General features: G+C 40.6%; 1 protein-coding gene and 1 pseudogene across 2 annotated transcripts in view; one reads left to right on the top strand and one right to left on the bottom strand.

Moving 5' to 3' along the window:
- MCMBP (minichromosome maintenance complex binding protein) overlaps window positions 1-25,597 on the bottom strand; it is a 48,533-nt gene that overhangs the window by 4,759 nt on the left and 18,177 nt on the right. The window contains exons 2-13 of one of the 2 annotated variants that reach the window (XM_059173031.1): window positions 23,696-23,781; window positions 22,923-23,063; window positions 22,754-22,795; window positions 20,487-20,588; window positions 16,121-16,265; window positions 13,401-13,552; window positions 11,559-11,659; window positions 7,169-7,347; window positions 6,670-6,793; window positions 5,403-5,520; window positions 1,861-2,026; window positions 789-922 (exon numbers count right to left, since the gene is read on the bottom strand). In XM_059173031.1, the coding sequence (XP_059029014.1) occupies window positions 789-922; window positions 1,861-2,026; window positions 5,403-5,520; window positions 6,670-6,793; window positions 7,169-7,347; window positions 11,559-11,659; window positions 13,401-13,552; window positions 16,121-16,265; window positions 20,487-20,588; window positions 22,754-22,795; window positions 22,923-23,063; window positions 23,696-23,781 (1,490 nt within the window). The remainder of the gene's footprint in view (window positions 1-788; window positions 923-1,860; window positions 2,027-5,402; window positions 5,521-6,669; window positions 6,794-7,168; window positions 7,348-11,558; window positions 11,660-13,400; window positions 13,553-16,120; window positions 16,266-20,486; window positions 20,589-22,753; window positions 22,796-22,922; window positions 23,064-23,695; window positions 23,782-25,597) is intronic. The other variant, XM_059173032.1, reaches the window with a different exon arrangement.
- LOC131830847 (U2 spliceosomal RNA) lies at window positions 17,367-17,576 on the top strand (annotated as a pseudogene).

Genomic DNA, 25,597 nt, shown 5'->3' with positions numbered 1-25,597 from the left:
CATGGCTAGAGTGAGCCCTTCTTTGGTTACCGACCCCTCCTGTCCCCTCCTCGACAGGACGAGCGACACAAAGGCCGCCAGCCTCTAAAAAGCAGCTACTTAAAATTCTTTCAAGGTTTCCTTAATCTTGGAATCTGTATTCTGTGTCTTACTGGATCTGCCTTTCTAGAAACCACATAAAGCAAACCACACTTTCCCACAAAAAACCTACACACGGGCCACTTCATTCTTGTTCACAAGCAATTTCTCATAAATCACAGTGACCACGAGCTCACAGAGACTGTACACCTTTGGAAACAACTGGGCGTACTTCTCAACATGAAAAAACTCAATTAAAAGCTCTCTTCATCAGTCACTCTGATGATTTACCAGAGCATTTCACCATAAAGCACAAAAATAATTACCATGTCATCGGGAACATTTTAAAAGGAACTCTAAAGTATTTCTCACGTTAGATTGACAGAAAACAATGGGACCGAGACAGTGAGAACAAAGGTCCAGATGTGAATCAGGCAATCAGACGGCTACTCCTTTCTCTGCCTGGATGCGGGAGTTGCTGCGCCAACAGCCTTCCTCTGCTTGTCTTGTGATTTGCCATATCTGGTTCCTCACAGATGGGTTTTCATCCTCCAGGCAGGGACAAAATAATCAATTCTCTTACTAATAATCAGCAGCCCCAATTGTAAAACAAGTTTAACCTCTCAATAACAAGTCGTGCCAAGAAACAAAACAAAAATACAGGATCCTTCCAAGGTAACCTCCGTCCATCTTACAATACCTCACCGTACCGGAAGGAGTGACCGCCCCTCCGAAGTAATAAACACATTAATATTGCAGGGGAATTCCATCTGGTGGTAACTGAAGTCATAATCCACTTTTTGCCACGTTATTAGGTTGCTCAGGGCAGTCACATTATGAACACCTAGGGAAAAAAAATTTTTTTTTTTGCTTACTTGATTTTAATCACCTAAACAAATGCTGTAAGACATGACATTTCTACTGCTTTAAAAAAGAAAGAAAGAAAGAAACAAACAAACAAAAGTGTCTCACGCACTGTTCAACTTCCTAAGCTAAATGTTCACTAAGTAATAGGCTTCACAGACAATACTGGTCAACCTACATAAATGTATTTTGGGGCCAAGACCCCCCAAAATCTAATCTAGCATCTTGTATGCAACTGGGCATAAGACAGGTTCCCAGTAAGCATAATCACTTTCTGTATGGTGTGTTCACAGGTCTAGAACAATATGGTAGAACTAAAATGATTTTTATGCAAAGAAGTAAAATTACTGAATTTTACAGATTTTTTATATTCATCTGTGTCTTAAGGATACCCGTCCACACTAATTTTTTTCTTCTACCTTTACCTTTTGAACTTACCGCCAGCAAAGTGTCTTCTCAAATGTCATTTGAGCACAAATAAAGCAACCAGTTTCCTTGCCAATTTATAGCCAGTTCCATAACTGAGGCTAGTTCAACCCTTCCAACCTTTTTCCAGAGTCTTTGATAAAAAAATTTTAGACTTACACTCACAGTAAAAAATGGTTTATTAGATCTTCTCTACACTTTTCTTTTAAGCTAACAGATGACTGAAGGCAAGATCTCCTTCTCAGCCTCTCAGGAGCAACTTGCGGCGTCCTTGTCCGATCACTGTACCATGTTCACAGCAGGACAAAACCCAGCCGATGGACACGGGCTGTGAGCGGACAGTTCCCCCATTAGACAGATTCACATGGCAAGCCTTGATCTTAAAGACTTGCGAAATCTGAGGGTCTCCCGATCAGTGATTCTTCTACAAGTCATCACCAGATCTGGCTTTCATGGGAGGTTAGACATGAAGGGAGACACCCGTGTCTGTACCTGGTGTATCCAGCTGCCCTTGCTCGAGGAGAGTTTCATCAATCACGAGGGAAGTGTGGCTCGGGAGCTGCAGGAGCCCGCTGACCAGGCGGTTGGCTGTATAGTCTTTATGGGGGATGAATTTCAAATGGTTCATGTTCTCTATAGTCATTTGCAGACGAAAAGACTGCAAAGAGAAATTTTTTTAATGAGCAAGAAAGAAAATTTCCTTGTTTTCAGAATACATATTTGGGGTTAAATACTTTCCATTTGTGTATAAGGAAAAATCTTAATTTCTAAGGATGTAGTTTCGTGGCTTCTTGAGCTCTTAAAGCAAAAATGTTATATATACACCTTAAATAATAAAGCTACATCTTAAATAAGAATTTCACTATTCTTTTTTTTTTTTTTTTTCTAAAGATTTTATTTATTTATTTGGCAGACAGAGATCACAAGTAGGCAGAGAGGTAGGCAGAGAGAGAGAGAGGAAGAGAAGCAAAGCAGGTCTCCTGCTGAGCAGAGAGCCTGATGCGGGGCTCAATCCCAGGACCCTGGGATCATGACCTGAGCCGAAAGCAGAGGCTTTAACCCACTGAGCCACCCAGGTGCCCCAAGAATTTCACTATTCTATGTGCTGTTTTATTCTCAACTGTTTTGTGCAGTATTCTTAATTTCTAATTTACCAGCAAAGCACAAACAAACGATAGATAATTCATATGCATCTGCCAAATATTCAGAAGCTTGAATTCTTCTATCTAATGCAACTCCAGGCTAGCAAAACAGAAAATATTTATTTATTGAAGATGGGAAGAGAAAAGCTTAATTTTCTTCGGTGCTCCTGGAGTTAAAATCATTAAAATCACAGTCATTCCTCAGACTCCCGCTGTCGCAAAGAGAGCTGAGGAGCAGCGCGCGCTGCGCGGGGCCCGGGCACTGCAGGTCCTAGAACGCGCTGTAGGCCGCCTCCTCATCCGACCTTAGCCCAAGGTCTGTTAGACCCCTTCGCACCCCCTCCGGCTCTCTGAGCCCCCCAGTCAAGGCCCTCTGCCCCTGCTTCACACTCCACTCTCCCCTCCGATCCCTCCAGCCTAAACAGAAGTTTGTGTGGTCAGGGCGGGGACTGGAACTGGGAAGAAGGGGGCCAAGGAAGAGAGAAACTTTCAGAATTTACGGGATCACTGTACTACGGCTCAGTGACGCAAAGAAAATGGGGCAGAGGGCTGGGAACATTTTATAGCTAGAAGCCAACAAGCCCTAAAGAAGCCCAGACTGTCAAAACACAAGGGGCACACGGCAGGGTCTAGGTCCACATCAGCAGAAGCAGGTCGTGCATACGGAACCCACCGTGAAAACGAACAAGATAGGAGCGAGCCAAGTGTTCAGAAAGAGTTCGGCCCCAGAAAAACACACAAGAGGAATGGAAGGGAATAGGATATGGTAACAAGGAAAGAGTGAAACCCACAAACCCACTACGAAGCGATGCAAAATAAAAAGATCAAAAAGGAAATAACTTATATTTAGAAACGTAACTCGTGCCCGTCTGGGCACTCGGCTGCTGCTCAGACTGGACTTGCTTCCCTTCTCCCGAGAACTCACTCTGCACCAGCCGCACCAGCCTGTCTGCGTGCCTCCAGCTGCCGAGCGCACAGCTGCCTCAAAGCCTCTGTGCTTGTCCTCTCCTCTGTCCCAGCACGGACATTCCCCCCAACAGAGCCGTGCGGCTGTGCTCCCACACTGCACACGTGAGCAGCCCCGTGCTCTCCCCCAGCCCCGTGCTCCCCAGTCCCCTTCTCCTGGGCCTTTATTCTTCCTGTGGCACTTCAATGGCAGATTCTGTATTTACTTATTATCTGTTGGTGTTCTGCTACAATAATCTAAAACCTGACTATTTCAGCAATTCCTAAAATGTGGTCCAGGGAACTCCCAAGGAGTTGCTGACACAATTTTTATAGAATCCACGAGGTCAAAATCATGCATGGATAAAAGACCCATTTGATATGCAAGACAGACCAATGAATTTACTACAGCAGAGTATAAAAAATTCATTGAGGACATTAGAGATTTCACACTTGTAACTATCCTTCAAGAAAATGTTATGTAGGGGGACGCCTGGGTGGCTCGGTCGGTTATGTGTCTGGCTTCGGCTCTGTCATGATCCCAGTGTTCTGGGATTGAGTTCCGCATCGGGCTCGCTGCTCAGCAGAGCACCTGCTTCTCTTTCTCCCTTTGCACCCCCTGTGCTTGTACGCTCTCTCTCTGACAAATAAATAAAATCTTAAAATTTAAAAAAAAAAAAAAAAAGAAAAAGAAAACGTCATGTGGGCAGTTTTAGTCCAGTATCCAAGAAATCCACAGCTATCCAAAAAGGCCAGCTTTCTGTCATATACTTTAATCAAAACATCCTATTACGAAAGACTGAATGCAGAAAGGGTTCTTCAATTCAGCGGTCTTCTATTAATCCAGGTATTAAAGAGATTGGTAAAAATTTTCAACCATGTCACTTTTATCACTAATGTTCTTTGAATTGGGAAAATGCTATTGTTAAACAAAAATATTTTATGTTCATATGTAATTGATATATTGATATATTTTCGTCTATTTTTAGTTTTAATTTCTACTACGGCAAACTGGTAATAAAAACAACCCAGATAAACTACACCTCTTTGAGTCCTCCATAGTTTTGTCAGAGTGCCAAGTGAGGCAAGGAGTGTGAGAAATGCTAGTCTGTTTGGTTCTCTGCTATTTACGGGCCTGGCACCCTCCAACGACACGGTCACATGAATGATCTATTTTAACCTCTTAAAATCTCCAAAAGAAGAAGTGATCAGCATTGTCAGTCACATGACGAGTCAAAAGCAACTCTCTCCTTCCCAGTGTCTCACCACCACACAAACCCTGCATTCCACACACCCTGGCAAACAAAGGCAGCTCGACTTTCTAAACAGGAATTAAAAATTGGGCCATGGAGATAAAGATCTTTACTACCTCAGCTAAATGAATTATGCTCTTGTAATTCAGGCTAAATTTATTTAAAGACTTACGATTTTAATGCACACAAAGGACAGATACCAAGTTGCACAAACTGGGATCAACCAACAGCATAATTTTAAGGGATTTACTTGCAATCGTGCCGTAAGAGTCACAGAAATTTGTGCTAAGGCAATAAAAGAAAAGCGAAGTGTTTCGGGGTGAGTATGTAAATTGTGGAACCTGGCAGGCTTTGTTTCCCCTTAATAAGATCTATTACAATTTCAAATTTAAATACTTGGGTTGAATGAAAGACAATTAGATGAGTTTTTAAAGTGTGCTCAGGTTTTCTTTTTAATTTATTTGAGAGAGAGACCAGAGCGAGCAAGAGTGAACATGAATGGAGGGGGGAGGGGCAGAGGCAGAGGGAGAAGCAGATTCCTGAGTAAGGAGCCCAACGTGGGGCTCAATTCCAGGACCATCGGATCATGACCTGAGCCAAAGGCAGATGCTTAACTGACTGAACCACCCAGGCGCCCCAGTGTGTTCAGATCTCTAATAATTACTATTTATAATAATTTTTATATTGATCTTACTGCTGGAACAAGATGTTGAATAATCCGGTACAAGTGTTCTGTGAAGGTACTATTCCGTGGGCAACCACTCAAGTTAACTGTGAATTTTCCCAGTGGAAGAACATCTCTTCTTGTATACCTAGAAAAAAAAAAAAAAGAAACCTACCAGTAAGATATTCAGGTGGATTCCAATTTCCATTGAAAAGCAACCAAAGATTAGCAAAATATTGTCATTAAAAATAAAGCAAATTACTCTGACCAGTTCACTTATCAGAATAACAATAATAGCCAGCATTTGCGCGTGAGCATTGCGCATACGCCAGGACTGTTCAGCGCTTAACTGTCTCCTGTAATTCCCAGGCTCTCTGAGGCAAGTCACCTTCGCTGTACGGGTGAGAAATCTGAGACAGAAATCTGAAGTAACATGCCCGAGTTCACACAGCAGGATGTGGGAGAGCTGGATTTGAACCTGTGGGGTTTGGCTCCAACGCCTGTGCACTCAACCATTATGTGCTGCGGTCTGAAATCCTAGCCGAGGCAGGATGTGGAGAGCAAAGGCACTGACTGCAGGGTCATTTGGAACTGAGAGAAGTTAGGAAACCAGCATTTACGGAACTAGGACAATGGTCTACAATGAAATACCGTGCAGCCATTGAAAAGTTCAAGAAGAATTACAAAGGAAGAATGTTTAAGACATAGTAAATGATAAAAACAAGATCAGCGTTTAGAGTACCACGGAGACCTGTGCAGGGATGCACGCATATGTAAACAAAAAAGATGAAACAAACACGAGCCAAATGTGTTAACGGAGATCATCTCTCAGTGGGTGAGATGACCCACAGTTTCCAGCTTCTTTATGCTCCTGGAACTTGCTGAAAACACCCATTACTTCGGAAATCAGGAACCAGAGACCTGCGGTGGGGTGGAAAGGAGGTGAGCACCTTCACCTACAAATGACATGTGTGCACGTGGGCCTTGCAGAGCTGTGGGATGTATAAACCAAGAATTCAGAATGCAGAAAGAATAAAACAGCTCATTTTACTTATCAGCCAGGTTCTCGGTCTGACTGTGGCTCTTATATTTAAGGGAGACATAATCAAAGGTTACATGTAAAACAAAAAAGGTGGACAAAGAATGTGCGATTTGATGTAACATTTGTCACACTGGATAAAAACCACCTGATGATGCAGCTACTGAACTGTAACACCGACGGCCTGAGCAACCTTCCTGCTCTCCTGCGCCGCCAGCACCACCCCCCACCGCCAGCCGCCGGGAGCCCGGCACTTACACAGTGGAGATGAGATGCAGGATCAGGTACTCGGCGGCCAAGCTGTCTCCCAGAAGCGCATGCGTGAGGAACCCAAGCAGCTCTGCGCGGACAGGAGACAATTCAGACATGAAACCTGAAACGACTGGAGAAGGGAGGGAGACCACTCAGACACACACACCAGCCCCTCCTGAGTGTCTCAGGCTAAGAAGGAAAAAAACAAACAAACCCAAGTGGAACAAAGCACTAAAGTCACTAGACAACTAGTGTAGACTTAAATACTGGTCATTAAGTGATGCCAATCTTTGAGATAAGACAGTGTGTAAACTCTTTTTTGCCTCATCTTAATAAAGAGAATTAATGGGAAGGAAAACGGGCCAGGGTCACGGCGACTACTAGAGAGACTGAGGCTGAGCACAAGGATCTGGCTGCCTTGGCCCCACCGTGAGCAGAGCACGCGCCGCAGGCGGCTCCCGCCCAGGGGCCCACGGTCTCTGGCTCCCAAGGCATTAGCACTTACACTTACAGGTTTTGCTCTCCTCCTTGTTAAGGCAAGCGGGCAGTAAAGGATTGATGTGCTGCAACTTCTGGGCTAAAACCACATGAATTCTTGGCACTAATGAAGCAGGAGGACTGTGCACTCTTTGCTCCTCGGCCGTGTCTGTGCATTCCATCGGATCCAGGAGTGAAGAGGCATCCCTGTGGAGAGAGGAGAAAGTCACAAGTCACAGCCACATCTCTGAACATGAGAATTCAAGCCAAGAACAGTTCCACCTGTACATCTCCCTAGAGAACGGAAAATGGCTCCTCATTCTCAATGGTCAGATCACACAGTTCTCAGGCTAGTTAGGTCACACAAGGATATATATGTGTTTTTCAAGAAAAAGAACACTTCCACTGAATATGCTGTAGCTGCAGTTAATGGGATAGAGCACATCACTGGTGAAGAGCGTCTGTGTTTTGAAATCACTTCTTCAGCGGAGACATGAAACGCTTCACAGCATGTCTCAAAAACCAGGGTCTTTTTCTCATAAGCCATTAGGCATCTATTACTCAGTGTGGAAGATCCATTTATCTCTTAATCTTGCTAATTGTTTTTCCTAATTTTTATTCCTCCACGACACCTCCCTTGAATAGTGAGTAGTCAAGCGGTGAAATGAAAAAGTGTGAGTTTTTCAGATTTGCTAAATAAATTAGCAGACAATGGATTTACCGTGATACAACTGAAACAAATCACTAAGATGTGTTTAGAACTTCAGACTTCACAGGCTGCTCTACAGAGTTACCCATTCACATGACCGCCTGCCTCCCACACGAGGACGACGACAACTGTACGTGGTCTGGACCATGTGCCAGGCAGTGTCCTTCTCTATGCACACACCAATTCATTAACGCCTCACCTACCCTGGTCTCCAGTGAGGAAGGTGAGGCCCTGCAGAAGTCACGTGGCCGGTAAATGGCCACACCAGGATGGCACCCCAAGCCATCCGGCTCTCTCTGGGCACTAAGTGGCTTCAACCAATGAAGTGACTGAAGCAGGAAAATCATCATCACCAGAAACAGCCAAGGCAAGCAATTTGCAATACTATTATTAAGGAATGCTATTTAAGTTTATTTAAAGTTGTTTAAAAATGTCTGTGTCCCCCCCTTTATTGTAATAGTGAAAAGTAAGTTCTTCTTATAGGGAAACCAAGCTGAATGTCCAATACCCAACAAGAAAACAGTTATGTTGGGGGCGGGGGGGTGGTTCTGACTCCATTCCTCGGCAAACTCAAGACAAAACAAGAAGAATGAGGAAGATCTGAATTCTCAGGATATATTGTTAGCTGTGGAGAGAAAGTGTAAAAGAATACATATAATATGCTATCTTTTATATAATAAAGGGGAATAAAATATACACGTGTCTACTTATTTTTGCAAAAAATACAGTAAAGATAAAGGCAGAAACAGGTTGGTTCTCTATGGAGCTTGAGTGGGAACAGGGCAGGGGAGAAGGCACCCCTACATTCTTTGTATATAGCTCTGATTTGGGCAACAATGTCATTGTTTTCTATACTTAAAAAATCAAAACAAAGGAGAAAATGTTAACAGATTTTAAAAGTTTAAAAATTAGGGCGCCTGGGTGGCTCAGTGGGTTAAGCCACTGCCTTCGGCTCAGGTCATGATCTCAGGGTCCTGGGATTGAGTCCTGCTGAGCAGAGAGCCTGTTTCCTCCTCTCTCTCTCTCTCTCTGCCTGCCTCTCTGCCTACTTGTGATCTCTCTCTGTCAAATAAATAAATAAAATCTTTAAAAAAAATAAAATTAAATAAAATAAAAGTTGGGACGCCTGGGTGGCTCAGTTGGTTGGACGACTGCCTTCGGCTCAGGTCATGATCCTGGAGTCCCGGGATCGAGTCCCACATCGGGCTCCCAGCTCCACTGGGAGTCTGCTTCTCTCTCTGACCTTCTCCTCGCTCATGATCTCTCTCACTGTCTCTCTCTCAAATAAATAAATAAATAAAAATCTTAAAAAAAAATAAAATAAAATAAAATAAAAGTTTAAAAATTAAACTCTTCAAAACATGTACCACCACTTTCACACAAACTTAGTGTATGCTCTAATAAAAACTCATGAATATGTTAAAAAAAAAAAAACAGTAAGGACAAAAGAAACACTCTGAAGAGAAACGCAATGGAAACCAACTGAACCTAAACACATAAAATGAATAATGAGCAAAAGGACCAAAGGGGAAGAAAACTCACCCCGGTGATTTTAGACACAGCACTCTAACTATACGCCTCATTCTAAAATAAAAAGAAATGGAAACCAATCTTGGATGCGAGTTATAAAGTTTGTTTTTTGCAGCGGTATGGACTGCTGATTCTGAGATTACCTTCTCTGCACTGTGGAAGGACGTTGAGAACAATGAGAGTCAAGCTCTTTCTGTTAGAAGAGGGGCTACAAACATGGGAAGGGAGAAGGGAGAACATCTGAGTGCAGAACTGGAACTGGAAACACTGTGAATTCACAGTTCTGAGAGACTTGAAAATACATGAAGATGCATGTGTACGGGTATCTAAATGTGCATTTACTTGTACGTGCACAGTGTGCGCGTGTATGTATTTCCTAGCCCCGCCCATTAGAAGGGCAGAGAAGCAATACCATCCTGATACCAGTGAGCACACAAGCACTCAGATCTTGACTTCTAAATAAAATTCCTCACTAAAACAAACTGATGCTCCTTAGAAAAATGGCTGCTACTGCAGCCAGATAATAGGGAGGACAGATGAGGTTGAAACAGCATATGTGCCAGGAAAGACATTTTCAAAAATGAGGTCATGTCAGCAAAGACGCAGAGCCTGCTTACAATGACTCTCACTAGCCAAATGAGGAAACCTGAATTTTGAGCACCAGACTAACAGCCACACTGATATAAACAAATTACTTAAGTAAACAAAAGAGAAGGAAAATCTCTCTTCTAACAGAAGGCCAATAAACAAGTGTAGAAGGAATGACTGAAATAGAAAATCACCATCGGTTATTACTGATCAAGAATCATCAATGGACAGGGGCACCCGAGTGGTGCAGTCGGTTGAGTGTCTGACTCTTCGTTTCAGCTCAGGTTGTCATCCCAGGGTCGTGGGACTGACCCCTGCACCGGGCTCCATGCTCAGTGCGGAATCTGGTTGAGATTCCTCCCCCTCTCCCTCTGCCCCTTCCACTCATGCTCTAACTAAAAATAAAATAGAATCATCAATGGATATTAAAGTAAGTGGATGAGGGACACGTGGGTGGCTCAGTCAGTTAATCGTCTGCCTCTGGCTCAGGTCATGATCCCAGGGTCCTGGGATTGAGCCCAACATGGGGCTCCTTGCTCAGCAGGAAACCTGCTCCTCCCTCTTCCTTTGCCTGCTACTTCCCATGCTTGTGCACATGCCCGTGCACACTCTCTCTGACAAATAAAATTTTACATAAAAAAGTGGACAAAAGTTAAATAAGAAAATGGATATTAATGTAATCTCCAAGTACCTCCTTCCAAATCACTTATTACAAAGTGAAAAACAGTAACTTTATAGGACAGAAACCTGGCATATGCCACCTTAACCAAACAATCAAAATTACCACCACCAATAGTGCTGCACACGGACATAAGGTGCCTCCTCATATGACAGCCTGATTCTAAGCATGAGGAAAGGCCACATAAACCCAAACAGATATTCTACAAAATGACTGGCTGTACTCTTCAAAGGTGTCAAGGCTCCTGCCAGGTGAGGACAAGGAAAGACAGCCATCTGCAACCAGGAAACGGGCCCTCACTAGACAATGGATCTGTCAGCACCTTACTCTTGGACTTCCCAGCCTCCAGAACAGTGAGAAACGAATTTTGGCGAAGTTTAAAAAAAAAAAAAAAGGTGTCAAGTTCAGGAAAGACAGAAGTTGAGGACTGTTCCAGATTAGTGGAACATGTGACCCTACGGATCCGGACTCACGGAAAAGAAGAAAAAATTTTAAAAAGAAAAAGAAAAAAACAAACACAAAAAAAACATCACCAGAAGAAACAAGATTGAAATAACTGGTGAAATTAAGTATGAAGTATGGATTAGTGTTACTAATTTTCTAAAAGTTCCTAATTTTGATAGCTGTACTCTGACTGCATAGGAGAAAGTCCTTGTTCTTAGGAAATATGGACTCAAGTATTTAAGGGATAATGTACGCAACTTACTCTCAGGTGTTTCAGAAAAACATGTACATATACAAAAATGTGCACATGTAAGAGAACAAACGAAAGACAGAGCAAATGGGGCACTAAGGGTTAACAACTGGCAAATCTGGGTAAAGGGAGAAAGCTCTTTGTAACATTATCTTCCAGCTCTTCTGTAAGTTTGAAATTTTATCAAAATAAAGTTACCCAAAAAAGAACAGACTCACCTTTCATCATTATTCAGTATACTTAGCACAGGATCCACAGATAGGACACCATATAACTCAAGAACATCATTGACTTTGAAACAATCCCAGTCTTCATAGACCTGACAGAAGATCGTAAGAAATCATGTTGTTAGGACTAAATAACACCCAAAAAAACCATAAAATATTAGTTTTAAGGCTAAAGAAATAATATTTTAGATTTTTAGGTCAGGAAATGGAATTTAAAGCCATTCTTTTGTTTCATAAATTGAAACCAAGAGAGATAAAATACTTGCCTGAAGTCATTCTCCTAGTTAGCAATTAACACTAAAACAAAGGACTTCTGACTCCCAGACCAGGGTCTGTTGTCAATACACCACACTACTTCGAAGAGGCTTTCCCAATGGATGATTAACACTACAAATGTGCATGACTGGGTGCTTGGGTGGCTCAGTCAGTTATCGGCTCAGGTCTTGATCCTGGGACAGAACCCCACGACGGGTTCCCTCCCCAGCAGAGAGTCTGCTTCTCCCTTCCCCTCTGCCCCTCCCTCCACTCGTGCTCCCTCTCACTCGCAAATAAATGAAAAATAAAATCTTAAAAAAAAAACAACAAAATCTTAGATCCTGTGCTAAGTATCTCAAAATCTATTCAGAACACCAAGAAAAGGGGGGGAAAAACAGAAAAACAGCTGCAGGATTACTAACTTTGGACTTATTCACCAACTACACACCATTAGGAGGGTTAACACAAAACTCAGAAAGGCCATGAGGGTTTTCAAAACTTTCAAAACTTTCAAAGTTGTGTCTTTGATGGATGCTAGTAACTGTCAAAGCTTCCTCTTGGTGAGGCTGAACCGAAACATGGCAGGAAAGCTGTCCTCACTCTGGTCCCTATGGTATGGTACAGAACTGAAGTGCCACTTAAGTTAAAACCACAAAATAAAAGAATGGAAATTCTCAATGATCATTTCTGAAACTTACATTGCTTGCTTCACCTATCAGGATTAAAAAACCAGGGTAAGCAAAATAGAACAAACTGCCAACAGATTTTTTGCCTCTATTTTATTTTAAATACAAATGAGAAATACATTTTGATGACAAGAATGCTGAAAAAGTTAGATATTGTTGGAAGCTGGAAATGACATAGGAATTCACATGAATTAAAAAAAAAACTGTTATACTTCTGTGTTCAAAATATTTTTCAATTGTTTTTTTAAGTGAGCTCTACACTCAACATGGGCCTCAAACTCAAAACCCCAAGACTAAGAGTTGCAGGCTCCACCGACTGAGGCAGCCAAGTGCCCCATAATCTTCAACTGAATTTAAGAATGCTGTGGTAGACAGAACATGGCCTCCCAAAGAGGTCCACATCCTACTCCCTGCAATCTGTGAATAGGTTACCTTATAAGCAAAAGGGGGTAGGAATAAATTCAAGACCCTGAGATGAAGAGATTATCCTGGATGATCTGGCTGGGCCCAATCGAATCACAAAGGTCCTTTCCAGGAAGAGGTGACTATGAAAACACTCTGGCTTTGAAGATGGAAGAAGGGGCCCCAAGCCAAGAAATGTGAGCACTTCTAGAAGCTGGAAAAGGCAAGAAAACAGATTTTCCCCCAGATCATTTAGAAAGGAATGCAGCCCAAAGGACACCTTGATTTTTATCTTCAGTGACATCAATGTTGGACTTCTGACCTAAAGCCTGTAAAATGATAAATTTTTGTTGTTTTAAAAGCCACTGACGTGGTGAATATTCGCTCCAGCAGCCACAGAAAATAAACACAAATGCTAAGAGTACTCCATGTTAACTTTGAGACACATTCCACATCTACATCAAGGTTAGGTCTATAAAAGGTTTAGTACCTTCACAAGGCATGCAGGGCCCTTCTCCCCTGGCAGTGGAAAATTCAGGTCAAAAGGAGAAGAGAGGTTCAAGAAGTTCAGCTGTTGGCCAGTAGAAGCTTCAGTTTCTAAACGTTTTGGCTCTCCACACCACTGAAGACCACCAACACTCCCTAAATTCAAAGAACAGCACTGCACTTAGTCATTTTTAAGGCTTCCTGGAGAGAAAGAACATTCCTAAAGAGCCTTTCAAGTCTGATATAAATGATGCTTCTGAACACAAAAAAACTTCAAGTTGTTACAGTTCTTAAGGAAGTAAGATATGCTAACAAAACCCTTTGTCTGACCTAAAAGAGAACAAAGATTATGAAGATCTAAAAAATTTAATCATTTCTCCCACACAACACAATGGCAAAAAGCTCCCCTCTTCAAATCTCAAGTATATTTTAAAAGTTGATATTTACAGTTACTTTGACAACTTTAATCTAAAGATGTCTACTAACAACAAACCCGCCTTGGCAGAACATACTTTTTTCTACTTACTACTCAGAATAAAATCATATAGCAATACATTCATTTACCAAATATTTGTAACATCCATTGTGTAGTAGGAATCAGACTAGTTGTTGGGGACACAAGGATGATTTTAAAAATGCCCTCTATCGCTGAAGTGGTCACAGTTTAGGGCTTATAACTAATTAAAATCAACATATAGCCTGCCACACCATAAAATATTGTTCAGCAATAAGAAGGAATAGACTACTGATACACAGATTAATCTGGATGGATCTCAAACTTTGCTGACTGAAAAAAGCCAATCCACAAAGTATACATACTGTATGATTCCATTTATGTAACTTACCATTATTTTTTAAGGTTAAGCTAGACCGGGATCTTTTTTTTTTTTTTTAAACTGAAGTATTCCCGACTATGCAACATTCTTGCAATAAAATAACATTAGTACAGAGATGAAGAATGGGTTAGTGTTTGCTAGGGATTAAGGACTTCTGGGGAGGGGAGAGGCAGGAGAGCAGTGGGCAGGACTCTACAAGGACAACTCTGAAAGATGTGGGCGATGAACCATTCTGGATCCTGACTGTGGTAGTGGTCCCTTTAGTCTACATGTGCCGACACTGCCCAGAACAAAATACACGCACACAAATAACTGTGTGTAGGAAATATAAATCTAAGGTCACTGGGCAGTAGCAATGTCCATTTCCTGGTTACGATATTCTACTAGAATTATACAAGATGTTACCATCAGGAGAAACTTATTTCTTACAGCTACATGTGATCTACGCTTATCTCAAAAATATTTTTTAAATATATATAGCTTGAAAGATTAATGAGAAACCAACAAACAAGTTACATTGTAAATAAATGATGCACCCAAATGTACAAAAAACCCTACAGTAGGACATCCAAATAAAAGCAAAAAGGGGGAGAGATCATCAGTTGCTTAGATAACAGAATTACCATATATCCTGGATTCTAATGTTACTTATTGTTATGATATACCATTAATTTTAATAAGCATTTGGGGGGGGTGGAGAAAAAGACCACCACATTTGTAGATTTACTATAACATTCCGATGTTAAAAACATTAAAGTATGCCTTAACTCTAAGGAAATATATATAAAGTAGGAAAAACATGGCTAAATGAAATTCATTAGTAATTCTTTATTTACCACTCTCAACCCAATCTTGCAGATGCCCCCTGACTAGACTGATTTGTTTGAAACCCCACCCCCCCAACCCTTCAAAACTTGCCCTCTGAGGATGGTGCTACAGAGAAATGACTGGCCATAAAAGGAGGAATAATGACAAACTTCTCTACCTGCCGCAATAAAGAAACTCACTATTGTTAAACACTGTGATTGGTAAAACCAGGAATTAAATATGCTAATTCTGAAACTATCTCATGCTCTTTGGATATTCCAAACTTTGGTCTCCGTGTTAATCAGAATTTACTGGGTTTTCAGCATGTTTCAAGATAAACCACTACAAATGTGGGTACATAGAACAGAACTGTGACGATTTCAAGGGCTCTCTGGTCTCAAGCTGAGAACGAAGTTACCTAGTGCCCCACAATTTCATGGTTTTCCTCCGATGTTTTCAATCTTACTAAATTAAAGTACCACTATCTTGGGGTGCCTGGGTGGCTCAGTCCGTTAAGCATCTCCCTTTGGCCCAGGTCATAATCCCAGGGTTAGGCACCCTGCCTTATAAGGAGTCTGCTTTTCCCTCTCTCTCTGCCCCTCCCCATGCTTGTGTGCATACATGCACACTCTCTGTCCCTCTCATGAATAAAATCTCTTAAAAAAATAAAAATAAAAAAATAAAGTTCTACTATGTCCAAAGGAAAATTAAAAAGGATGTTTTCAGATATTAAAAAAAAAACATTTTCAGGATAAACTACTAGACTTCCATATTACTTAGGAGCTGAGATAAAAATATAAAGAATGAGAAAAAGACTTTTGTCCACTAACCACCTGAGACTCTTAAAAACTAACAGGAAAGCAGACACTTCTCGCTAAGTGATGCTAACTGCTCAGTTATGAAGCACGGTTTGACCAGAGTACTGCAAAAATTCTCAAGACTGTTTATAACAGCGATGAACTTGAATGCAAGGTTGTCAAATCGCTGTCATTTCCTAAATCTAGAGCTGTATCACACAACAATTAATTCTGGAAATGGACCTGCGGGAGAAGTAAACAGAAAGCCTGCTGGCTCACACCACCTGCTTGCCTGGCACCTGCATGTTGGTCCTTCTGTTTATTAGGCTGTAGGTCCATATCTTCGTCATCTTCGTAACTCCTCTTGTGACGACTAGGAGTGTAGGATGTTGAAGGACTGACTCGAGCTTGGTTTGCATTAACATAGGCGTTAAATGAAAAGTTAAGGAAAATCTATCAGGAACTGAGGAATATCCTAAGGTATGCTAATTCTAGGGCTAATAAGATTATTAGTTTGGCAATTTGGCTAAAATTAAAACATCCTTTTAAAAGACTGGACTTCCAGTTTTGATCATGAGAGTAGCAGCTTAACCTCATGCCCCCTACCTATGCTATATATAAAGAAACTATACAACTGGACAAAAGTTATGAGCAACTGTTTTCAGTAACTGAACATCGTAAGGGAACATAAGGTTATAGTTCTTCAATAAGGAAACACACCAGTAAACTCCACACCCTTCTTCCCAGCTTTCTCTTGGGAACATTTCCCAAACCGCAACAAAGAGAAGCAAGCACCCTGCCCTTGCACGACAGAGAAACAGAGCACACAGATCCGGGCTCCTAAGCAACTGGAAGCTGCAGAAAGTAACAGAGGCAAGAGTTGCAGATAAGACCAAGAAACCTGTGCAGGCTCCATTAGGGGCTTTGGTGAACATAACACCATGGATGTACAAGTCAGGATTCCTTGAGGGCTAGCAGGGAACAGCTGCTAGTTGGCTGGGAGCTAAATGGAGATTTGGGACTTCTACAATACTAGTACTGGACCCTGATGGACAACCTGGGCACTGAGGTGTGACCAGAAATAGCACATTTCATGGGTAAGGACTGTGTCCTACAGACCAAGGGCTATTCCATACCCACCTTAACAAATCGTAAAACCAAGCCATGACAAGGTCAAAGTGATCCACTTACATCACCTGCCTGTCAGAATAAAATGCAACATTCTTGGATGGAAGACAAAACCGAACTCTCTACAATGCTGTACATCAGCATACAGTAACACATTACTAGTTATATATGAAGAGTCAAGAAAATATGACCTACAATCAGAATTAAAAATAACCAATAAAAACAAACCCAAAGATGACTCAGATATTGGAATTAGCCGACAAGGACACTAAAAAGGCAATCTAAAATTCACTATTTTTTCATATATATATATTGAGCTATGTTTATGTTCCCTTTAAATCTTATTATGTTGAGATATGTTCCCTCTAAACCTTAAAATTCACAATTTTAAAAGAAAATATAATTGCTTCTTAGCCTTTTGGCTATGATCAAGTGCAGTATCTGGTCTTATCAGTTTAAAAGAAAATATAGACAAGATCGATCTGAGTGGCTCAGTTGGTAATGTGTCTGCCTTTGGCTCAGGTAATGGTCTCAGGGTCCTGGGATGGAGCCCCACATTGGGCTCCCTGCTCAGCGGGGAGTCTGCTTCTCCCTCTCCCTTTTGCCCCCCCAACATGCTCAATATCTCAAATAAATGGTTAAAATCCTAAAGAAAGACTAATGAGTCAAAGATGAGGAATGTTAGCAGAGAAATGGGAACAACGGGAAAGAACCAAATGAAAAATCAAGAACTGAAAGGTAAGATATCTGCAATGAAAACAAAACAGAACAAAAACAAACAGAATCTCAGTTACCTGGAGGTCAGTAACATCTAATGATTATGTGATTGAATTCCTAGAAAATGAGACAATACAAGAGACTGGGACAGAAAAATATTTGAAGAAATAAAGGCTGAAATCTGAAAAATACCAGTCCACAGATCCAAAACCTCGAAAATACCCAAGCAAGATAAACACAAAAATACCCACACCGACCCACATCACAGCCAAACTGCCAAAAACCACAGAGAGAGAGAGAGAACATCAGAAGTAGCTGGGGAAAAACAAAGATGTCACACACAAGGATAGAGTAAAATGACGGCTAGCCCTTCGTCCAAAAGCAATGGGGACCAGAGGCACCTGGCAGGCGCAATGGTTTGAGCATCTGACTCTTGATTTCAGGTCAGATAATATCTCAGGGTTGGGGACTGAGCCTCGCATCAGGCTCCCCACCCAGCATGGGGCCTCCTCAAGATTCTCTCTCTCCCACCACCGGAATGCTGGGGAAGGATAAGAGCTGTCAACCCAGAATTCTATAACCAGCAAAAACATCCTTCAAAAATAGAGGTGAAACAAAGACATTTTTCCTTGAACCAAAGCTGAAAAATTCATCACCAACAGATCTGTACTTAAAGTTGAGTTAAATGACTCCATTTAAAAAAAAGAAGAACAGAGCTAGAAATGGTACATACCACAAACACATACAAGACACTTTTTCCTCATTTCCTGATTTATGTAGAAGACAAATTTTTTAAGATTTTTTTTAAAGATTTTCTTTATTTATTTGACAGAGAAGAGAGTAAAAGCAGGGTGAATGGTAGGAAGAAGGAGAAGCAGGCCCCTGCTGAGCAGAGAGCCCAATGCAGGGCTCAATCCCAAGGCCCTGGGATCAAGATCTGAGCTGAAGGCAGATGCCCAACTGACTGAGCTACTCAGGCACCCTTTTTTCAAGATTTTATTTATTTGACAGAGAGAGAGAGAGAAAGAGAGAGAGAAGCTTGATCTCAGGGGCTTGATCCCAGGACCCTGGAATCATGACCTGAGCCAAAGGCAGACGCTTAACCAACTGAGCCACCCCGGCGTCCCAAGACAAATGTTTAAAGCAAACAGGGTAATATATTGTGGGCTCTATAGTTTAAGTACAAATGAAGTATAGGACAACAGCAACACAAAGAATGAGGGGATGAATGGAAGTAAACTCCTGTAAAGATCAAGGAACAAAACAGAAATCACAAGGGAAATTAGAAAATATTTTGAGTTGAATGATGGTAAAAACAAATCAAAGTCTGGAATACAATCAAAGCAGTGATTAGAAGGAAATATATAGCCTTCAATGCTAATATAAGAAAGGGAAGATTTGAAATTAATGATCTGCGCATCCACTTTGAGAAGCCAGAGAAAAATTAAAGCCAAACTAGCATAAAAGGAAATAAGAGCAAAAGTCAATGAGATAGAAAACAGAAAATTAAACAGTTGGTTTTCTGACAAACCACTAACAACACTGATCAAGAATAAAAAAAAAAATTAATGAACATTATTATAAATGAAAAGAGATCATTGCTAGATATCCTCCAGACATGAAAAAGAAATTAAGGAAATATTATGAAAAGCTTTGTTACTGACATAAATTCAATTAAGACTAAATGATTTTGAAACAATTCCTTGAACAATACAACTTATCAAAACTGATACACAGAAAAAACTGTTAAAAAAAAAAACTAACTAGGGCGCCTGGGTGGCTCAGTGGGTTAAAGCCTCTGCCTGCAGCTCAGGTCATGATCTCAGGGTCCTGGGATCGAGTCCCGCATCGGGCTCTCTGCTCAGCAGAGCACAGAGCCTGCTTCCTCCTCCTCCTCTCTCTCTCTCTGCCTGCCTCTCTGCCTACTTGTGATCTCTGCCTGTCAAATAAATAAATAAAAATCTTTAAAAAAAAAAAAAAAAAAAAAAAAAAACTAACTATAAATCTTCTCACAAAATGCCAGCCCCCAAACTGGAAACAACCCAAATTCTTACCAAGTGGAAAAAAATATAAACAAATAAAATCAGCAATAAAAAGGAATGAGCAACACACACACACACAGGGATGAATCTCAAATGTGTTATGGAGAACAAATAATCAGACACAAGACTCTGCATGAGTCCATTTTTTAGCATATAGAATAGGTAAAACCAATCTACAGTGAAAGAAATCAGGACAGTGGTCACAAAAGGTGAGTGAGGTGGCTAGAAAGACACAAGGGAACTTTCTGGAACAAGTACTTTACTTTCACAGGTGTAATTTAAATGGGTGTGCATTTGTCCACTCAAGTGCACCCTTAAAATCTACATATCTCAGGGTATGTGAAATACACCTAAAAAAAAAGTATACCAAGATATTTCCACATCTCTCAATGAGCCAACATGTTGTTTCCCCTTAAGATTTGAAACTATGTTTTTATTTAATTATGGTACTTTTTCAGTATCTTTAAATCCACGGTGGGCTCAATCTTTTTAACAGTATTTCACTACAGGAATGTACCACAATTTTATCATTTCTCAATGACGCATACTTTGGTTGTTTTATAAACTTTTTTGTTTAGGACAAACAAAAAACATTTCATTAAAATAAAGCCAAGTTCTGTAAATGAAGAACAATTTTTTTCCAGCTTATTTTGTTGGTGTAAAAACACTAAGTTTCAAAAACTCAAAATTTAACTGTGGTTTTTTCAATTAAGAATATAATCAGGAACCACTCAACACAGAAGAAACTTTAGATAAAGGATATTTCTTTTACCCACGTAGATTCCCCAGGCACTGGGACACAATAGAAAGTCTGTCTTTCCAAAGTGGTAGTTCGTGGGGAGTTTAAATCAACTTCTTGTTGAGGCTGTGATATACACAAAAAGCATATTTAAAGTTTTATTAAGAAAAAAACAAAACTTTAATTAGCAAACCACATATTCATGTTATTTATAAAACCACAGTAAATACTTCACATTAAGAATTAAAAACTAAATACCAAGCCCAAACCCATTTAAAAAAAAAAGGACATAAAATCATTTCACATGCAACCATCAATATACTACCTTCCCTTAAGTCCATAATACATCTCACCCTGTCACAAAATTAAATCTTTTAATAAACAGGATACTTTATTTTTTCAAAGACAAAGCACTATCTCTTTCATAGACCTTATCAGTATCAGCCTATAAAATAGGAACTTAATGAAATATTCATTAGCAGTAACTCTGACATGAGATTTCAGTCAGATTATATTCCCCAGAAAAGGAATGTTCTCCATTTCAAATATGAGAAAATCCTAAGACATAGAAAGAAGCCAAGATGCAATATTAAAATATTACTTCAATAAGCACATATTACTTTGAGTACATATATTACCAAAAAATCTCTTAAAAGTAAAATAAAACGTATACTCCATTTTGGTGGTGGGAGGAGGGACCCAAGCCAAGGCACATCAAGTTTCATCTGAGCTAGTATGTACAAGCAGGGCTTTCTATGTGTTTCTTTCTTTCCAGGCCCAAAGTATTCCTGGTTTGGTGCTTCTACTTATTATTTCTAGCAACACAATACAAACTCTTTGCCTTCAGCAGTGTCACACGTGGACAGACTCATCTATTTTACTTTCCTATTTCCAGATGCTGAGATTACTAGCTTATGGTGATACTCCATTACAGTGTATTGATAGATGAGGCTAATATGACTAAGGGCTCTTCAAATAAGGGACACAGCAACTATCTGTAAAGTTGACACATTAGACTTGGCACCACATTTTACTTTATGGAAACACTCTCAAAGAAAAAAGATATTGGGAGACCTCAAGTTCATTATGTGTTAAGATTAGCAGATCCGGGGCACCTGGGTGGCTCAGTGGGTTAAAGCCTCTGCCTTCGGCTCAGGTCATGATCCCGGGGGTCCTGGGATCAAGTCCCGCATTGGGCTCTCTGCTCAGTGGGAAGCCTGCTTCCTCCTCTCTCTCTGCCTGCCTCTCTCCCTACTTGTGATCTGTCAATAAATAAAAATCTTAAAAAAAAAAAAAAAAAAAAAAGATTAGCAAATCCAACTCTCATGAGTTCCCCTAAATAATTACATGAAGTTACATTTTTGTTTTACAGAATCTTTGCAGCAACCTTCCATATTAGGGCTGTTCTGCTGTCCAGACTGGCCCTGAGCTAGGACATTTTAATCAGGCACAGCCTCTACTGTGAGTAAATGTACTAATATTAGGGTTTACAAATCAATCTCTTGAGGTTTGGGTAAGCAGGAGTCAGACTCCCAGAATGTAAAAAGCCCCACATAATGTGATTAAACTGGGAGTCTGGATCACCAAAGCAGAGAACTAGACCCAGAATGGGGGAGCTCCACCAATGTGCCATCTTTCTACTTAAGCACCTGCTGATCAATCCCTACCTGTGATACTTTGATTTTTTTTCCCCTCAACGACTGACAATTACCACCAGTTTCAGTAGAACCACACAAAAAAGCAATTTTCAAAAAATGCAGATATACTGTAGTGTCTCTATAACTGCTTCTCTAGTAAGTTTCTACCTCAAGACTATCCCTTTCATAACCACAGTTATATCCAGTGTCCTCTACCTTCTTGCCTCTCCCATTACTGATATGTAAGTTTCCCTTACTTCTCTTTATCAAAGAAAGTTTAAATTTATTAAAAACTTTCTTCCTCCTAAGAAAAAGCTGCAGGACGTAATGAAATTTAATTAAGCAAGTGTTAAGCCCTAAGTTAATCTTCCACTTTTACTTTAAAAGAATTTACCATAACCCTCTAATTTTGAAACCAAGTGTACAGATATAAGGAAAAGAAAGAAATTATTTACAATACTCCACCTTTTAAGAGATTTTTAAAAGATCAAAAACTTTAACAGAGAAGCTTAAATAAAAGGTAAATAAAACATTTCACATGACTTCTTAGAACTTATTTACACACAAAATAAATACACTTAAGATCAACCAAAAGAAATAAATTCACTGCTTAAGAAGTTCTTAAGATGTTTTATATATCTTAAGAATACATACCCCACACTCTGCTACATCTCTGTATTTTCCAAAATGAAGGACCTATGATCCAAAACAAAGGATAACAGCATCATGTCAGTATATCTGAATCAAAACTACCATAAACAACACAAGGATAAAATACCACTAATTAGAAACAGAAATTTTCATGAAGAAAAGCAATACATACCCGTGCTTTTGTGTTTCGGTTAACCGTTTCATAAACTCCCATGTAAAACTCAGGGTCAAACATATCTTGAATCATGCAACGAAACTTCACAAAACTGTTAGGTTTCAAATAATGAAGGGGAACTTCATTCAGTGATGGTACCTGAAAGGAAAACAAGTCAATAAAATATTCTTATCTGTAGAATGTTAAGTACATATACAGAGGTTGTATATCCAGAAACACCCCATCCCCCGCACCACCTCCCACCAAGCCCCATTAGGAAGCCAGTGATCTCAACAGTCAACATAACAAAAGTGCTGGACACGAAAGTATTTTTTATGTTCCTCCAAGTTTGTATAATGACATCCGACTCTAACGTAAAAGGATGCTCTTCCTTCAAAACACTTCTCAAGCAGCAGAAAGGCATTTGCTTTGTTGAGCTCTTCGCTTAAGACTAGTACATACCAATTTTCTTTAAATGAAGATAATAAGGATATTCAGGACTCACAATTACTAATTTTTTTGGTCTTAGAAAGTAACACGGTCAAACACTGCCACCTAGAGACTCCAACACAGAAGCACTGACTCGCTTGAATCTAAATTTCAGTTGGAAAAGTGCAAAATCTTTTAATACATACGCACTTAAAGGGGAAGACACTACACATGAATGTATACAGTTTAAAATTTTAGCACTTACTTCAGCAGCACATATACTAAAATTCTGTGTGGATTACCACTCTACTGAAAGAAACTGAAAGCCCAACCCTCTCCTCTGAAAATAGCAATAAACTTACCCATTTAGGAGCGTTATTTTCCTTCAGCTTTTCCTTAAAATATTCAATTACTTTCTTCTCCCAGTCAGGATTAACTCCATTTTGAGCTGAAAGAAAAACGGACTTTTCAGAGCCAAAGGGACAATAGCTGACAAGACTATGTTCAGGTCACAATCTCGTGGAGCACTGCCACACTGAGCACTCGGGAAGCTGTCCTGTTGAGGGGCTGGGTACAACACCGGCCAGTGCTGGCCTGGCGCAGGCTCTCAGGAGCCAACAACCTAGTTGAGACTTCCCACAGGATGAGATACGAAGCTACCTGGACAAAGCACAGTGCTCTTTGGAAACATTTTTATACACATTTTCCTCTTTATAACTACCCTAAAATGAGAAGGTGTTCTAAAAATTTTTTTTCAATTTGGGAATAATTTCAAACTTTCAAGAAAATCACATGAAGAGTACAAAGAATACTTGGTACTTTCTCCATTTGCTTTCTCTCATCCCTCACATGTATTTTCCTGCCCGTCTGAGATGAAGTTATACACATCATATACCTTTGTGTCTAAGTATTTTCATGTGTGTTTCCTTTGAACAAAGAGATTATCTTAACGTAGCTAACAGTACTGTTACCCACCTCGGGAAATTCAAACCGATACCACACTTTCTCTCTAAACTACCACCACACTCCCAACGCCACCTGACTGCCCTTTCTCCTCGTCAGGGCAGGAGCCAGTCCAGGAGCACGTACTGCTCACAGCGCTCATGTCTCTCTAATCTCCTTCAGTCTGAACAGTCCCTCAATCTTTCCTCATCTGTGTTCTATGGCATTTATGTTTAAGAGGAAGACAAAACCGGGCGCATGGGTGGCTCAGTGGGTTAAGCCGCTGCCTTCGGCTCAGGTCATGATCTCAGGGTCCTGGGATTGAGTCCCGCATCGGGCTCTCTGCTCGGCGGGGAGCCTGCTTCCCTCTCTCTCTCTCTGCCTGCCTCTCCGTCTACTTGTGATTTCTCTCTGTCAAATAAATAAATAAAAAATCTTCAAAAAAAAAAAAAAGAGGAAGACAAAACCTGTAAAAGAAATAGAGAATGCTCACTTTGGGTTTGTCTGATGTCTACTTAGGATCAGACCGCCATTGTGCACAATCAGTCAGACTGTTCCATTAGTGATGCTGTGTCCTTGTAATGGAATCATCTAGAGACAAGAGGTCCGTCTTCCCCTCACTGATGATGTTCACTTTAATCACCCAGTCAGAATGACAGCCAGTCTCCTGACAGTAGGTTACTTTGTTCCCTTTGCAACCATTAAGTAACCTGCCAGAGACACCTGAAGACCATGCAAAAAGTTTTATGACTCTTGCCCCAACCCAGTTATAACAGCCACTGACAACTCTTACCATGAGTGAAAAATGATGAGAAAGGTGTTTTTGATGTCATATTAAAAATAAGAAAACCGGGGCACCTGGCTGGCTCAGCTGGCAGAGCATGTGACTCTTAATCTCAGGGCTTTATGTCCAAGCTGCACGTTGGGTATATAGATTACTTAAAAATAAAACCTTAAAGGGGCACCTGGATGGCTCAGAGGGTTAAAGCCTCTGCCTTCGGCTCAGGTCGTGATCTCAGGGTCCTGGGATCGAGTCCCACATCGGGCTCTCTGCTCGGTGGGAAGCCTGCTTCCTCCTCTCTCTCTCTCTGCCTGCCTCTCTGCCTGCTTGTGATCTCTCTCTCTCTCTCTGTCAAATAAATAAATAAATAAATAATCTTTAAAAAATAAATAAATAAATAAATAAAACCTTAAAAAAAAAAAAAAGGTAAGAAAACCAAGGCTTTGGGGAAAAAATTATGGGAACTGGTCAAGACCAAAGAAAATCACTGCCAGAATCAGGAACACCTATTTTGAGAGAGCGAGCAAACCACGCAGCGAGC

This window comes from Mustela lutreola, chromosome 4 (genome assembly GCF_030435805.1).
Source record: "Mustela lutreola isolate mMusLut2 chromosome 4, mMusLut2.pri, whole genome shotgun sequence".
Classification (NCBI taxonomy): Eukaryota; Metazoa; Chordata; class Mammalia; order Carnivora; family Mustelidae; genus Mustela; species Mustela lutreola.
The sequence above is the reverse complement of the archived record's forward strand: the minus strand, read 5'-3'. Positions and strand labels throughout refer to the sequence as shown.